The sequence below is a fragment of the Microtus pennsylvanicus genome, chromosome 1 (genome assembly GCF_037038515.1).
Source record: "Microtus pennsylvanicus isolate mMicPen1 chromosome 1, mMicPen1.hap1, whole genome shotgun sequence".
NCBI classification, from domain to species: domain Eukaryota; kingdom Metazoa; phylum Chordata; class Mammalia; order Rodentia; family Cricetidae; genus Microtus; species Microtus pennsylvanicus.
The window spans coordinates 167,152,298-167,170,172 of record NC_134579.1 but is presented as its reverse complement, the minus strand read 5'-3'; the positions used below and the strand labels follow the sequence as shown (position 1 = coordinate 167,170,172).

The 17,875-nt window shown below is 46.6% G+C and overlaps 1 protein-coding gene across 2 annotated transcripts in view; it reads left to right on the top strand.

Moving 5' to 3' along the window:
• The first annotated feature begins 2,320 nt into the window (after positions 1 to 2,320).
• Slc22a16 (solute carrier family 22 member 16) overlaps positions 2,321 to 17,875 on the top strand; it is a 50,447-nt gene continuing 34,892 nt past the window's right edge. For both annotated transcript variants that reach the window (XM_075959218.1, XM_075959219.1), the window contains exons 1-3: positions 2,321 to 2,373; positions 7,190 to 7,669; positions 13,970 to 14,087. In XM_075959218.1, coding sequence (XP_075815333.1) covers positions 2,321 to 2,373; positions 7,190 to 7,669; positions 13,970 to 14,087 — 651 coding nt within the window. The remainder of the gene's footprint in view (positions 2,374 to 7,189; positions 7,670 to 13,969; positions 14,088 to 17,875) is intronic.

Sequence of the window (17,875 nt, the reverse complement as noted above, 5' to 3'; positions counted from 1 at the left end):
CTCGTCCTCACACCTGCTCTTTGTTTTAGAGCCATTTTTGTCAATATCATCGTGAGCTTCCACATGCATGCTGGGATCAAACCCTGGTTCTCGAGAAGACCAGCCAGTCCTCTTAACTGCTGTGCCATCTCTTCAGCCCCTGATCCTAAGCGCTTACATTAAGATCCTTCTAGATCTCTGGACAAGGTCCCTCGTTGAAATACCAGCCTTTATTCATCCACGTACTTAGCCACTTTCTTTGCTCTTTGTCTTCTTTCTGCTGTGTGTGGGGAACTAGGTATGATTCCAAGACTCGGCTTCGAGGAGAGTCTGGGCCTGGAGGCCACTGGGCTCCAGGGAGGCAGAACACTTCCCTGCCAAGGGTTCAGGCTGCCCAGTTTAGTGACTTCTTCTACAGAGACGAAGCTGCACACACACACAAACACTATAAAAGCTGGGGTGTCAGGAAAGACTCAGTCTCTGCTTTTCCCACCTGCGCCATCCCACATCTCTTCCAGCCACCAGTTAACCCTGTCTATGTTTCTAAGGAGAAGCTTACTGTTAGTAGATTCCTCCTTAGGAAGTCTGACCCTTGCCTGGTCCTGGGTGAAGTTTGAGCCAGTCTTTCCCCTTCTTCCATCCAAGTGTGGGAATGCTGCTATTCTTAGGATGATGCTTAAGTTTTGTGTGATTTCTTATACGTAGATCTGTGCCCATTTGTTCATCTAACACATATTTATTGAGCGCCTACTACGTGTCAAAGTGGTTCCTGTCATGGAGATTATATCTTACAGAAGTGAGATCAGGTGCTACATGTTGTATTAAGTGTGTGATCAGGTTGAAGAAAAATAAAAAAAGGGGGGGTTGTTGAGAGGAGTGGGCCCTGCCACCCCAGCTCCCGGCTGCCAGCTAGCTGTATACCCAAAATAATTACACGGAAACTGTATTCTTTTAAACACTGCTTGGCCCATTATATCTAGCCTCTTCTTGACTAACTCTCGCACCTGGACTAGCCCATTTCTAATAATCTGTGTAGCCCACGAGGTGGCTTACCAGGGAAGATCTTAACCTGCATCTGTCTGGAGTGGGAGAATCATGGCGACTCCTGATTCAGCTTCTTTCTCCCAGCATTTTGTTCTGTTTTCTCCACCTACCTAAGGGTTGGCCTATCAAATGGGCCTAGGCAGTTTCTTTATTAATAAGAAATCACTCCCACAGGGGGTAGCTGAAAAGAGGCTAGGCAATAATGATGACTGGTGTTATAGGAGCAAAGGCAACATCTAAACCGTGGAGCGGCTGAAGAGCCAAGAAGTTTCAGGTAGAAGGAGGAGTGAGGGTGAAAGTCCAGAGTTTCAGGTGAGGGCTGTGTATGAGGTTCGTGAGGAGGCCAGAGTGAGGCAGAGTATAGATGAGTCAGAGAAACATTGGAGGGGGGATAGGGGTGGGAGAGGAAGGGAGGGAGAGAGGGAAGGGAGAAGAGATTCTAAGGGCCAGAGGTGTGTGTGTGGGGGGGACCTGATCAAAACAGTATTGTCTAGGTGTGACAAGACCATTGACCATTGTACCCAACAACTAACAGAGGCTGTGGTTCCCCATACAAGCACAGAGGGGGAGTTCACCAGTTGGTTTCCATTTGAAATTATCTATGTGTCTATATCCGAGTGTGTGCAGGTGCCTGTGGAGGCCAGAAGAGGGCGATCAATCCCCAGAACTAAAGTTAATGCCTCCAGTAGCTGTTGCTCCAAACAAGCGCTCTAACTGCTGGGCCATCTCTTTCCGGGATCTCAAGTTCTATTTTTAAAGGTTGAGAAACAAGAATGTTCTTCAGGAAAAAAGGTTATGGAGTGTGAGAGCAAAAGGGATTAAAAACCAAGTTGTCCTACAGTCCTAACACCAAGGGCTGGTGTTGGGGGTGAGGGGTGGGCAGGGCAGGCAGAGGCAGGAGGCTCCTGAGTTTGACGAAACCAGCTTGGATACAGGGAGTAGAGTCAATAAATAAACGAGCACTTAAAACCCACTATACGGTGGATTCTTAAGCAAGACAGCTTAGGAAGCAGGGGCGTGTCCTGCTGAAGATGGGATGCTCTTGAGGCCGAGTGGGGCAGATGCTTTTCTGGATCATGGGGATGTTCCAGGAGGTTGGAGGGTGTGGGAAATCATCCAGCAAAGTTGAAGGCACGTGCGATGGAGCATCAGGGTGTGCCCCGCCCTGCCACCCCAAGACTCGTGGGCTGCTGGGAAAGAAGGTGGGGGTGGGGCGGGGGGTGCAGGGGTATCCTGCGGGCAGGGCCGGTGGGGCTTGGCGCTCACAGCCCAGGGCATTCCGATCCGCGACAGGGATATGGAGTCCTGCAACGTGGAACTGATTTTTGACCACGTGGGACACTTTGGCAAGTAGGGAGGCGGAGAAGGATTTGGGGCCAGAGTGGGGGCGGCACGCGTTGGGGCCGCAGAGGTGTCTGTTTCTGTCGGTTGGGATGGGGTTCTACAGCTTCTCCACGCCCGCTTTGCCCAGCGCTTGCAGAGGTCTCGCCCACAGCCCATGACCTGGCTTGTCCTCTTGGCTTCTGGCCACAGGAGGCGCTGGAGTCCGCTTGGACTTGGTGGGTGCAGGCAATGTGCCCTACGGGGAAGTTGGGACTTGGGGTGCTCTCTAGACCATCAGCTGGAAAATCATCATTGGGAGGAATGGTCACAGGTCTAGTAGAAACACTGCCAGCCCAACCGGCTTCTCTTCCAGTGTTCAAGATGACTGTTTCTATCCCGAGCTCTCCCTCTGGGCCTGGTCTGTTCTCTGGCCTGGTTGCCACACAGATACCCGACATGTACCAGGTACTCTGTAGGGAGCTTACACACAGTTCTTAATATGATGCTCACTGCAGAAGACATGTTAGAGTCTTTGAATGACTGGGAAATGGAGGCTGTAGGGTTAAAGGCTCACGGCGGAGTCACACACAGATGAAGGGATCAACTCCCACGTGTGAACTATAATAGGCCTGAATGTTTCAGTGACTACTACTCATCTGTAAAATGGGGCTAATAATGTACTTTGGATGCTTACAAATAACTCTAGAAATATATTTAATACGGTCAGAGATGACACACACACACATGTAGTTCCAGTTTGGGGCAGGTGACAGACAGAAATTGACAGAAAGCTCCAGGCCAGCCTGAGCTACCTAGAAAGACACGGTTTAAAAAAGGGATTGACAAAAAGAAAAGGTTAGCATGGGTTTTTATAGACATGTGGGACCCACAGCAGCCCTGTAAGACAGGAGGTATGATGTCTTATTTTCTCCTTGTGTTTAGGAGCTCGCTAAAGTAGGTGTGTAGTAGTCAGTGTTTGGTTAAGGTTCTAGCTTAGAAATCACTCAATGGCCAGGTGTGGTGGCTCGTGTCTATATTCCCAGAGAGACGGATGCAGGAGAATGCTGAGTGTTTGAGGCCAGCCTGGTCTCCACAGTGAGTTCTAGGCCAGCCTGGACTGCAGACGGAGGTCTCTCCCAAGTGGACTCTACCCCTGGATTACTCAGGGACCAGGCATGAGCAATGTTGCTGTCACCAGAAAACTCAGCTCCCCAGCAGCGGTTTCCATCATCCTCAGTGTCAGACACTGCTCCCTGGGTGGGAGAAGAGGGTCAAAGCCTTTGTAGAAATGACTTTTAGTTGGCCACAGTGATACAGGTAAAAGTCTTACAGTCTAGTAAGTTCTCAGTAAGTCCTGGCTTGCCCTAGTTCCCTAGTCTCTGTTAGGGTGAACAGGACTGACTCAGAAAGCAGCTTGTCCTTGGGGAAAGGTCAGATGCCTCTAGCAGAATGTGAGGTCAGTGTGCCCATTAGATGCCACCCACCTCCTGTTTTATCCATTTGTTCTAGTTGGCCCTTTTTGTTATTTTTAAATTAACTTTATTTTTTGTATGTGTGGTATGGATATGTATGTATCTCTGTGTGCCCACGTATGTGCAATCGGAGACCAGCGGTCAGCTGTTGGGAGTCTTCTTCAGTTGTCCTCCGGTGTGTTTGTGTCCATAGAGGCTGGGGGTGGGGTGGGTGTCATATCCCTTGGAACCAGAGTGAATAGCATTTGTGAGCTGCCTGCCTGATGTGGGTACTGGGAATTGAACCAGGGTCTTCTGGAAGAGTATCAAGTGCTCTTATCTGCTGAGCCGTCTCTCCAGTTCCTTCATCTTGCTTAAGACAAAGTCTCTCACAGGATCGGGAGCTCACCGAGAGGCTGCCCGTGGTCAGCAAAGCCTCAGTGTCTTCCCAATCACCATAGCAACATCCGTATTATACCTATTGGCTGCCTCACTTGACTTTTTAAGTGAGTGCTGGGGATCTCAACTTGGGTCCTTGGTGTAGGGTGTCCTTTTGTATATGTATTGCTTTTATTGGCTAATGAATAAAGAACATCTTGGGCCTATGACAGGGCAGAGTAGAGCAAGGCAGGAATTCCAAGCAGAGATAGAGGAGAAAAGAAGGTGGAGTCATGGAGATGCCATGTAGCTGCCAAAGGAGACAGACACCCTGGAACCTTACTGGCAAACCATGAGCCTCGTGGTAAAATATAAAATAATAGACATGGGTTAATTTAAGATGTAAGAGCTAGCTAGAAATACGCTTACGCTATTGGCCAAATAGTATTGCAGTCAATACAGTTTCTGGGTCTGGGTGGCTGGGAAACAAATGAACAGTCTTTGCCTACAGGTCCTTCAGCTTGTGTGGCATGTTACTTTACCGATGGAACCGTCTCTGATTCCACTAAATTTATGTTTAATGGTCACATAAAACAGGGCAGTACAAATCTTTCTAGGGCGGCATATCCTTATTATTTACAGAAAGAAGAGGAGGCTGTGTGTGACTGTTTAGTTTCCTACAGAAAACTAGGGAACACACTATGTGACAAGCCCCGATTTCCCCTCTTGACTCAGTGGGTATTGCTAGGGAGAGCACCATGTAAATCTCTGTTGAGACAGATGTGGAGTATGTCTCAGGTGGAGCCACTCCAATAGGATGAGACTGGCTAGATACAAGCCCAAAGGTCCCAGGTAAACAGCATATATAGTTTTCTCTTATTGTTATGGTAAAAATACTGACCAAAACCAGCCTGGGGAGGAACAGCTTTATTGGGCTTAAATATCTTGCTTGGGTCATAGTCCACTGAGGGAAGCCAAGAACTCAAGGCTGGAACTCTGAGGCAGGAGCTGATGCAGAGGCTATGGAGAGATGGCTTACTGGCTTGCTCCTCATGACTTGCCTGGTCTGCTTTCTTACACACCGCAGGACCACCAGTCCAGGGATGGCACTGCCCACAGTGAGATAGGTCCTCCCAAATCAAGAAAATCCACCAAATAGATGTGCCTACAGGCAAATCCGTTGGAAGCATTTTCTCCATTGAGATTCCCTCTTTTCAAATGACTCTTGTGTCAAGTTGGCAAAAACAGTAACGGGGACACTGCTCACGGCTCTCTTTGAATTTCAAGCCCAGAGTCTGCATCTCCCAGGCAGTCAGTGTCTGCCGCTGTAACTTAACCATCCACTCACTGAGAAACAGTTAAGCTTTCAATGTTCTGTCGGGGAATAGCCCCGACAAAAATACTGCTCTCCAGGGTAAAGGCTTGGGGATTAGAAATATAGTAAAGAACATGAAGATGTCAATGAAACTAATAAAACTGAGAAACATATAGGATAGTATCAGGAGGGAACTCCAGTGAGTACTGAAAATTCATCCGCGTTTAATTTCCAACTGCTTAAAATATCCCTGACCCTAGAAGGTAGGAGTAAGATAAAAGACTGCATTACCATGATACAAGGAAATGAACAGACAAGTTGAAAGTCAAGGGCTACATTCATAGTTAAACATTCTGTTTCTAGAAAAAAACAAGTCTTGCTTACACCCTAGACCAAAACTGTAGGCAAACCACCCCCTGGGGTAGAATCCCAAGTTATCTTTATAAAGGGAACTGGAACTTAGTTGGATCCTTAAAGTCTTGTTTGAGGTAGGAACAATCTACTTCTCTATTCCTGGAGCACAAGGTCTTGCCACACCTTGAGAGAGCAGAACTCTCACCTTTGTTTGAGGTAGAAGCATAATAACCTTGAAAAAACTAGAGGCAAGTCTGAACTCTGACCTTTGGTCAGTGTGGAAATAGGCTCACATTTTCGGGCCTCCACAATGTTCTGTGGTTAGAGGCAGAACGAACAAACTTAAATTTAGGGCCATGGATGTTGATCTCTGGTCTCAATGAGAGCAGGCTTTATTACCTTCAAGGGTAAATGGTGACACCCAGTGCTTGAATCACAGGTTGAAAAGTAGAGATACGCTCAAGTTTTGAAAGACCCGGATAAATTCAGACCCCTCTAGCAGAAAGAGTAGAGCCCCTCCCCCCCAAAAAAAATCTAGCAGGGAGAGAAGAACCAAAACTCTAGGTTAGCCGGTTCAGTGACTCTGTTCCAAGAACTAGCTGACCATACAGTTAGATTATAATCTTGAGAATCATCTTGAGAAACAGGGAATTACCCCCTTGTGATTATCACCAGTATTTTCGGACTTTTCCAATGATCACTGGTATTTTCGGAATTTTCCAATGACACTCTCCCTACCCCCTTTGGGTTATTGGGTTATGGTTTCTTCCCTTAAATACCCCTTCTCCCAGCTACTTGGGGTCAAACTCCTCTACCCCTGCGTGGGAAATGAGTTTCGGCCCCAGTGCACTGGTTCCTGTCCCGTCAATAAACCTCGTGTGATTGCAGCAAGGACGGTCTCTTGTGAGTTGGGGGGTGGGGAGTCGTGTTATCCCGAGACTTGAGTGAGAGTCTCCCCACTCTGGGGGTCTTTCAGTTTGATTTAGAAAAATTAGTACATATGAAGTTTTTTAAAGTTAAATTGGCTTTCCAATCTTTTCCATGACTTATTATGGACAAAGGTTGATTGGTCCATAAACTCGAGCTAGTTAGCAAGCTTGTGTGTTGGAATGACCTAATGAGATGCGAGTGTAACTAGAATTTAGTGCATTGCTTGAAATATATACATATGTAATACATATTTCACTTGTATGAGAGAGAAGCACCTACAATTATTTTTGTATTTACCCATCTATACATGCATAAGTGTATTAAGGTTGACCAGATGGAGTCCCTCCATACTTACTTGTGTCCTTGTCCCAGCCATAGGCCAGCTATAACAACCAGCCCTCTCTTTTCTTTACAGGTTCCAAATAATCCTGTATATGATATGTGCCTACCAGAACATCTCCTGTGGCATGCACTACCTGGCTTCTGTGTTCATGTCGAGTATCCCCGAGCATGCCTGCAGGCCCCCAGGCAAGATTCAGAGGGCTGTTTTTCATAACTTATCTGCTTGGAGTTTGGAGGACGTACTGGCCCTGCGGTCCCCAGACCAGAAAGATCACATTACCGTGGAACTGCAGGATGGGCAGATCTGGGAGCTCACAAGATGTAGCAGGACCCGGAGGGAGAACAAGTCACACTTGAACCACGAGTCCAGTGGCTATGGGCTCGACAGCCCTTGCTCTGATGGCTATGTGTATGACCAAAGCAAATGGAGAAATTCTGTGGTGGAAACCTTGAACCTGGTCTGCGAACGGAAATGGTATGCATACATGATCCAGCCCTTGTTTATATTTGGCATGCTGCTGGGATCAATTATTTTTGGCTACCTTTCTGACAGGTAAAAATGAAATATTTAGCACTGTTGCACGGTGTAGGATTCAGTTTTCTGTCTGGGTTTCCCGGTGGGACAGAGCATCATGTCCAAAGCTCCAGGTCTTTTCAAACATCCTATCTAACGTGCACCCTCCTGCTGGCCCTTCACTTAGGGGTGCAGAGTAGCACCGGGTTAAGATGACTCACTGAGCAGCCTGTCTGGGCATGGATACTGCTTGTGCTGCCGATCACCTGTGCTTGCCGGGAAATCAAACTCGCTCACCTGTTTCAGAATCCTAGTTTACAAGCTGAGCTCCCCCCCCCCCCCCGTCTCCCCGCCCCACTTATTCCCCCTGAAGCTTTCTTGAAATGAGAAATACAGAAGAAACTACTTGGGACATACAGCCACTTGATGGATAATGGCTATTTCTTTGTTTATTTTCCCCTTAAATAGACTTGATTTTAAAGAGAGCTAGCCTGGCCTTAGGTCCTAATATCCATAAATGTGAAAATCTGGCTGCCTGGTTTGTTGTAGTCTCTTTGTGCTGCCTTAGCAAGAATGCCACATACTGGTAATTTATAAACAGCAGGGATTCATTTCTCACCCTGGGGACTGGGATGTCTGAGATAAAAGTGTTAGCAACACAAGGACTGCTCTCTGCTTCCATGATGGTGTCTTGTCGCTGAAGCCTCCAGAGATATAGTGTCCTCACAGAGAAGAAGGAACATGAGGACTGGAGAATTGTCCCGTCAGTCTTGAGCCCTTTTATAATGAGGACGGAGTCTTCATGACATGATCATTTCGAGCATTTTTGGGGATTGTATTTCACCATTAATTTTGGAGGGCATACCATCTTGCAAAACACAGAGTAGTCATATTTTTAAGCATCCACACTAAAATAAATGTAGAACTCTAAAATAAAGCAAACTTTGTCTTGGAGCTACAGACCCTGCTGCATGCCTTATGTGCCTCTGCCAAAACAGAGATGGATATTTGGTCTTCGCAGCTGTGAGTTTACAAGCGTGATTTGGGCCCTGGGGACTTAGAGACAGCAGCTTAGATCAGCAACCCTTGGCTCTAGGGAATAGCAGCCTAAGACAGCTGTGAAATCCGTCTAAAGAGAAATGTCGGGGCTCTGCTGTGGCCAGGGCCATTCCTATTCCTGTGAACGCTCATAGGTGCTGAGTATTGCTGTTCTCATCTGGCAGATGGGTGTACAAATTATCTTCTCGGCATTTTCTGTTGAAATGTGCTCAGCGCTCGAGGCTGAAACAAAACATATTTCAAGCAGATGCAGTCTGTGCACCGAGTAAATGTGCTGAAATTCCTTTGCTCCATATAATGGATGCCTAAAATCCCGCATCAGAGAACGGAAGATGTGAACTCAAAGCAAATCGAGTTCTTTCCTTTCTGTCTGGTAGATGCAAGGAAGGTTTGGATGGCAGAAGAAACAGGTGGATACGGAAACGACCAGATACAGAAGCAGGGCCAGCAGGGTTTACTTTCTAGAGATGTGGGTGGTGCCATGGTGTGAGGCGAGAGAGACCAGCTGGAATCAGCGATGTAAGCAACGGAGGGTTGAGGGAAAGCAGGGGAAGTGGACAGGGAAAGACAAAGGCATTTCTGGGAAGCATTTTTTTTTGTTTTTTTGTTTTTTTTAAATATTTATTTATTATGTATATAATATTCTGTCTGCTTGTATGCCTGCAGGCCAGAAGAGGGCACAGAACCTTATTACAGATGGTTGTGAGCCACCATGTGGTTGCTGGGAATTGAACTCAGGACCTTTGGGAGAACAGGCAATGCTCTTAACCTCTGAGCCATCTCTCCAGCCCCTGGGAGGCATTTTGAAACTGAAATGATATAGTGATGAATATGCAGGGAACAGGGGAGGCTGGTGTGTATGTGTGTGCATGTGTGCGTTCCGTGTGTGTGTGTGTGTGTGTGTGTGTGTGTGTGTGTGTGTTAAGGTTTAGAAGCCTGGGTAGCAGGTGATGTTGCCAGAAAATACCCAGAGAGAGAGAGAGAGAAGGGCATGTCTGGATGCTTTCAACAGCGTGCACTGTCTCTGGATTATGGAAAGGATAGGGATGGGATATTCAAAATTAATACCACCTGTAGAGTGGGGAGGGTAACTAAGGCTGGAAAATATGAAGATAGGTAGCAGTCAGTGGTGTGGTCCCTCTGTTACTGATGACGAAGTAAATGCAAGGTGGCTGAAGATGCCTTGGGTTCGAGATAATGAAGGTTATCATTCAGGGTGATGAGATTCAAACTGGAAGGAAGGGGCTAGAAGAGAAGGGAAAGAAGAACCAGGTAGATCTTGGCTAGGAGGAGGTGGGAGGTGCTGACTGTGTAGGCCGGTGGGTGGGACAGGAAGCTGAGGGCCGTCCTCTTTGATGGTCTGTGGTCATTCAGAGGTGGCTGTGCTCCTGCAGAGAGTGAAGACATCTGCATGGTGGAAGGGCTTCCCAGCAGCAGCAAACAATTCTTTTCAGTGGCGTTCAGGTCTCAGACGGCACTGGGAAGCACCCCACCCATGACTCCGGCCAGTTGTTCCTACTGATGTGTGTGGACATCGAGGAGCCCCAGGAAAGCTGTGCAGACAAGCTTTCTGCGCAAGCTACAGTCAGCTGAAAGGAGGGAACCTCAGCTGAGAAAATGCCTCCGTAAGATCTGGCTGTAGGGCATTTTCTTAGTGATTGATAGGGGAAGGCCCAGCTTACTGTGGTGGTACCACCCCTGGGCTGGTGGTCCTGGGTTCTATAAAATGCAGGCTGAGCAAGCCACGGGGAGCAAGCCAGTAAGCAGCACTCCTCCATGGCCTCTCATCAGCTCGTGCCTCCAGGATCCTGCCCTGCTTGAGTTCCTGTTGTGTAATGATGAACTAACTGTGCTGTGGAGGTGTGAGCTGGAAAAACCCTTTCCTCCTCAACTTGCTTTTTGATCATGGTGTTTCATTATAACAATAGACACTCTAACTAAGACAAATTGGCACCAAGATTGTGGAATATTACTGTAACAGACCTGACCACATTTTTGCTCCGATTGCAGAAGGACTTTGGAACTTTAGGATAGAAAAGCCATCGAGTGTTCAATGCTTGACGAACTGTCCTGTGGGACCTTGGAAGATAAGAATGTTGAGGGTAGTGCAGAGGATGGAGGTTTGGCTTGTGATGTTTCAGAGGAAAGTTCAAAGACTCTACTGGGGCCTTTGTTATTTTTAATTAGGATTCCAGCCGTGGCTAAAAAGCCAGCTGTGATTAACAACCAGAACCACTAAAGTGAAACCTTTGCTTTGCTGGGGTGCTCGCTGCTGGTCAGCTGGAGCTGAGGAACTAACAGAGGTTAAGAAGAGACCAGCATCTTTGAGGTAAAATCTGTAAAGTGTTTCCTGAGAGTCAGCACACAGAAGCTGTGTTCCAGACGCGGCCAAGGTCGTACCTTGTGCTGGCAGCCAAACTTGGTAGTGTTAGGTGGTGCTGGTTTTGAAGGCACGAAGGGGGTCCTGGAGAACAACTGAGGCTCAGCAGGGGGAGAGACCAAGAGAGGCCAGGTGAAGGTGCAGCCTCGGTGGCAGCTGAAGGCCCAGGACTGAAGGGGTCATGCAGAGAAGATGAGGCTTGGCACCCTGAAGAGAGCCTATGAGAGGCTATTTGGTGAGCCTGCAGCCCAGTTGCTACAGAAGACCCAGCATCATGGGATGGCCACCAGGAAGAGCAGCAGCGGTGGAGCGGAGTCAGCTGGAGCCTGGAAGGCAGGCAGTGTGTGCTGCAGAGGGTGGAGCTGGAGAAATGACTCAGGCTCCCTGGACATTTGAGTTTCTCTTGGAGTTTGCGGTTGCTTTGATTTGATTATGACTGTCTTCTGGCTCTTCCCTCTTGAAACACTTACTTTTGATTTTACAGGAGCTCACAGCTGAGCGACTTTGAATTTTAAAAGGCTTTGGATTTTAAAGAGACTGAATTTTTTGGAATATTTTATATTGTGCTATACATACTAATATGAGATCTTGGGGACAGACAAGAAAGGAAAGGTTGTGGCTTAACAGTGATGAGTTTGTGTGTCAAGTTGGCAAGGGGTCGATTGTCCTGGCTAGTTGTATTTCAGCTTGACACAAGCTACAGTTATCTAAAGGGAACGAACCTCAGTTGAGAAAATGCCTTCATAATACCGATCCGACTGTAGGACATTTTCTTAATCGGTGACTGATGGGGGAGGGCCCAGCCCATTGTGGGTAGTGCCATCTCTGGGAAAGCCATGAGGAGCAAGTCAGTTAGTAGCACCCCTCCATGGCCACTGCGTCAGCTCCTGTTTCCAGGTTCTAGTCATGCTGGAGTTCCTGCCCTGACTTCCGGTGAGGTGAGAGTAGGAGCTGTATAAACCCTTTCCTCCCAACTTGCTTTTAGTTATGGTGTTACATCAAAAGCAATAGAACCCTTAACTAAGACAAAGGCCACGGCCATGCCAGTTTCCTGTCTGTTTGCACTTCATTGGCTGTCTCAAGTAAACCTACTGGCCGGAATATGTAATCCATATTTATATCCATTTTCTTAAAATGATTTGCCAAGATCACACATAGGCAAAAGTCTATTTTCAAACCATATATCTGCCAAGGATTTTGTATTTAAAATATAGATAATTCTTTTCTTGGGTGGTGGGTTTGAAACATAGCCCTGGCTGTCTTGGAATACATTACGTAGACCAGGCTGGCTTCAAACTCACAGAGATCCACATGCCTCTGTCTTCTGAGTACTGGGATTAGAGATATGTGCCACCACACTCGGAAAATACATATAACTCTTAAAATTCAACATAAAAAAATTAATTTAAAGCCATGCAAGGACTCCGATTGATGTTTCTCTAAGAATAAGTGCAGATGGCCAATTGACTCTTGAGAAGGTTCTCGACATTAGAAAAATGTAACTTGAGGCCATGGTGAGATATTGGTTCATACTCACTGGTGTGACTACAGGGAACCCACAGGCCTCGGTGAGGGTGTGAAGAACTGTGACTCTTGCTGCTGGCAGGGCAGGAAAACCAGGGCAGTCATCTTGGAAAACAGTTTGGCAGTGCTACAAAAAAGTCAGATGGAGTGGTAAAAACAAAGTCCTCTCAAAATCTTGGTCTTGAACACTCAGGACAGCATTGAAAGAGTTAAGTGTGCGCTCCCTGAGGAGTAAAAAACCCAAGGAAATATTACTGAGCTGTGAAAAAAAAGTGAAGTGCTGAGTCATGCAGAGAAAAGGAGTGAGGAGCTGAGTCATGCCGAGAAAAGGAGTGAGGAGCTGAGTCATGCAGAGAAAAGGAGTGAAGTGCTGAGTCATGCCGAGAAAAGGAGTGAGGAGCTGAGTCATGCTGTGACAGGTGAATCAGGAGACCATGACACCGAGTAAAAGAGAACAGACAAAGGCCACATATTGTTTACTCAGTTTATATGAAATTTCCCAAAACAACAAATGAGAGAACATGGATTGGTGGTTTCCAAAGGCTTGGAAGACAGGGAATGGGGTTGGCACACAGAGAATGGGAAGTGGGTTCCTCAGGTCACATCTCCTGGGGAGATGATGTATAGGTCTCAGAATAAAACAGAAACTGTGGTTGTCCAACTTTGCAAATCTACTAAAAGCCCCATGTTTACCTGGGAAGGCTTTATTTTAAGGTATTTGAATCATATGGAAATGTCAGGTTTTTTCTTTTTCACCCCCAAAAATCCCTCTCCCAGTTATAATACCACTCAGAAGTAGAAGCTAGCAAGATGTCAGCTTTGTTTGGAAAGATTTATTTATTTTAATTTTCTCTGTATGAGTGTTTCACCTGCCTGAGTCTATGCACAGCATGCATTTGTGGTGCCACAGAGCCCAGAAGAGGGTGTCCGGTGTCCTGGGACTGGAGTTACCGACAGCTGTGAACCACCATGCAGGTCCTGGGAGGTGAATCCAGGCCCCCCACAAGAGCAGCCAGGGCTCTTAACCACGGAGCCATCCCTCAGGCCCCAGGGACCAGGTTTTAAGGGGGTTAGCTGCTGCAGCCTCGATTGGCGGAATCAGCTAACAGAGAAAACACACAGGGTAGAGGGCTGGGAAGGGGCGAAATTTCCCTTGGTCCTAAGTGCAAGGCCCAGAGTAGTTCCATGTGCATCTCAGCAGCTTAGCTGGAGGCCTCCCCGCCGAAAGGCCGGTCTTAAGATGCGTGCTGACTCAGGATTTGTTCAAAACAAACGGCGAACAGAAATGAAACGCAAGATGTCAATGCTTGCCTTTCAGGGACAACTCAGACCGTGACAGCCACGCCGGCGCTCCCACTGTGCTCTCGTTTTTTCAGATTCGGAAGACGGACGGTTCTGTGGTGCACGAGCATGGCTGTGTTCTTTTTTGGAACAGCGTCCATCTTTATATTAGATTATTTCAGCTTCATGGCGGTACGCTTTCTCCTTACCATGGTGAGTTGTGCTTATTGAATACTAAACTTAACACCTTTAGGCTTATTTTTCTGTTAAGAATCTACTGAAGGAGATCATGGGCCGACCAATCTTCATCCACTGCAGAAGACTTTCTGTGGATATTAATACCTTCTGTTTAGAATGGCGCTCATGAAAACTGTTGCTCCTTATTCAGGAGTAAATCTGGTTTTGATTCTGTTTGGCACATGGCCCGTGTTAAGAAAGCAATATTTAATTCCTAAGTGAGTGTCTTGGTCTAGTTGGAACCTGTGTGCACACACCAGACAGGTGAAGGGTACTCAAAGTCATTCATGTAATGACCTCAGAATGAGGAGGAGACAGGAAGCCTGTGCTGGTTATGGAGAACAGGGGAGAGCTGTACGTAGGTGTGGATTTGACTGCTTTGCCCTTCTGAGCACAGGTTAGTCCCTCTGAGCCACAGTTTATAGTCTATAAACATTAGATGATTAAACCCGTCTCATTGGATTGCCGATGGACTCGGTGGGATGGAGTGTGAGTATCCACAGAGACGGAAGCTGACACGGGGCAGGTGTCTGCATGGTACTGTCCTCAGAAGTATGTCAGCGAAGGCAGATACTTTTCCACGCTGGCTGAAATTCTAGACAGGTTTCCTGGAGCAGCAGCACTGATTTTTCTAAAAGATTTTATTTTTAAAATTATGTATTATGTGAACATGAGTGGACATTGTTTTTTGGTCTCGAGACAGGGTTTCTCTGTGTGACAGCCCTGGCTTTCCCGGAACTCATTTTGTAGACCGGGCTGGCCTTGAACTCAGAGATCCTCCTGCCTCTGCTTCCTGAGTGCTGGGATTAAAGGCATGTGCCACCATTGCCTGACTGAGCGCACAATTCTTTTATGTCAAATAAATAAAATTTGCACATGAAAGCACACAAACTGTAAATGTCTAGGGTCAGTGAGATAACTCAGCTCATACTGTGGGTCTAGCCAACCTCCTATGGCTGGTGGAATTTTCAGCCCTTCAGGAGACTCTGCTGCCACCATTTTCCTAGCCCAACATAGCCCCTAACTGTGTTCTAGCACTGATCCTCATACCCATAAGTCTGTGTGTCTCTCACTCCATCAAAGAAGCCTCTCCCTGCAGCAGATACAGACCACCACAGACACACCCCTCCTGGTCACAATGTAGAAAACAACCGACCACGGAGTGCCTAGCAATACCTGATACACCTACAACACCATCAGGGAATATCACCAAAGAGGGGCAGGAAACCTGGAAGAGCCAGAGGACAGGGAAGTCGGCTTTGAGATAGTCTTCTCTACCCAACGGGGAGGTGTACCCATGAAACCTAGACAGCCTGGTCACCTAAACAGTCTTGCACAATAACAGCAGCAGTTGACATTGCACTGTGGATGGAAATAGCCCAGGCACCCATCCCTAGATGAATGAATGGAGGAAATGAATGGCTACTGAGGGGCAGGGGATGGGGGGGGACACGACTGTGCTCTTTAAGGATGAGCCTCCCTGGGCCTTAAGCACATATGGATACCAGCAACATCAAATTAACTCAGCAGATTGTGTGTGTGTGTGCGCATGCGTGTGTGTGCATGTGTCCATGCATGCATGTGTGTGTCTGTAAAACAATAATTGAAGACAAGATCATGAATTTGAGAGGGGCATGGGAAGGGCTGGAGGGGGAGAGGAACAAATATATGGAACCTATGTATGAAATTCTCACGCTAGAAGATGAGGAGGGACCTTTGGGAAAATCAGCGCTGCTCTAGGAGAATTTGGCAATAAATCAATATCTGTTCTAGTTTCTTCTTTATTGCTGTGAAGAAATGCCTCCTGCCCCAAAGCAGCTTTAAGGAAGAAAGGATTTATTTAGCTTACGATTTCAGATTAGAGCCCACCATTGTGGGGAAATCAAGGCAGGGACTTGAAGTAGCTTGTGGCATCCGTAGTCAAAGGTAGAGACTTAATGTGTGTATGGACTGGAGAGATGGTTCAGCAGTTCAGAGCAGTGACTGCCCTTCAGAGGACTTATATTCAATTCCCAGCACCCACAAGTCAGCTCACAACTGTCTAACTACAGTTCTAGGGATCTGACACAATCTTTTGGCCTCCTTGGGCAGCGGGCATGCACTTTGGCTCACAGACATACAGACAGGCAGAACACCCATGTACATAAAACAGCAGCAATAACGAGAGCGATACTTACATGCCTTAGTTTTCCTGCTCCTCTTCGACTGAGTCCAGCCCACGAGCTGGGGGAGTGATGCTGCCCACTTTTAGGCTGGGTCTTCCGATGTCGATGAACGTAATCGAGATAATCTGCCAGGCATGTCTGCAGGCCAGCCTACTCCAGAGAATCCCTCACTGAGATCCTCTTCCCATGTGATGCTAGGTTGTGTCCATTGGACAATTAAAACTGACAGCAAGCCATGCACACTTGCGTTCATTTCCCTCTGCTCCTGGCTGGAGGAGACGTGGCTAGCTGTTTGAAGTTCCTGCACCTTGATTGTCCTGTCAAAACAGACCGGAACCTTGAATTGTAAGCGAAATGAAGTCTTTTCTACTCCTAAAAACCCAAACCCAAACCAAACCAAAATCCTAGCAATTCCATTAATTTTACTTTTTGTTGGTACAGTCCAACACGAAATAACTATAAGAAAAATTCATCTCTGCAACCTAACTAATAATTTGTTTTGTATTGTTTCTGCTACAGAGGTTTACTCTGCAGGCCTAGCTGCCTCTCTCTGCCTCCCCATGAAAGGCATGTGACTCCGTGACCATCTAGAACTGATCATTTGATTCGATCTTTGTTCATCCCAAGAACACGGAGAACACTGCTTTTCTAATCTGAGTTTTGTTAAATTAAAGTTAGGCATATTTTAGCCAGGGGTGGTAGTGCATGCAGGCTATACTCTCAGCACTAGGCAGGAAGATCACAAGTTGGAGGCTAACCTGGGCTATATAGTGATAAACAAAACAACGGCAAAATCACATTATTTTCAAAATAAAAAAAAATTAGCAAGTTTCTATTGAGGTAAGTTATATCTAAGTACGGTTGTCCTTTACAAGATCAAAACTCTTTGGCCATTAGACAGGGATTCATTCCTAAGCATGACATTTTGTCTTTGCGATGCAGGCTACTAGACACTGTCTCCAGTGGCACAGGATAACTTTTGTTCTTTTGTAGCTCTCCTTGTTTCACCTGTGCAGTATCCTCCGAGTTAATTCGTCTTTAATATAAACCAGGTTTAATTTGCATTTAAGACTGCCCAGCGGTTCTCTGTATATCCACAGATGTGTGTATTCATCTGAGGATAGACATCCGGATTGCTTCTGTATTTCAGCCACTGTGAATTTGTCGCTGGTGACATGGGTGCTTGAACACTTCTCTAGGATCTTGCTTCCCTTTCATTTATTGTAGGGAGTTATATACTAAGGAGTGGGATTATGGGATCTTGTAATATTTTTAAATTTTTTTTAAGGCATTGCTGTACCGCCTTCCACAGAGGCCATTTTATATTCCTATCAACGGCACACAATGATTTCAATTTTTCTACATCCCTTGCATTTCTTTCTTGTTTTTTTAGTAGGTATCTCTGAAAAATATTTATTCTTATTTTATGTATATGGATGTTTTGTATGTCTGTGTACCACATGTGTACAATGCCCTCAGAGGCCAGAAGAGAGCATTAGATCCCCTCAAACTGGATGCTTGTGAGCTGCCATGTGGACAGAGGGAGTCAAACCCCAGTCCTCTGAGAGAGAAGCCATTGCTCTCAACCACGGAGCCATT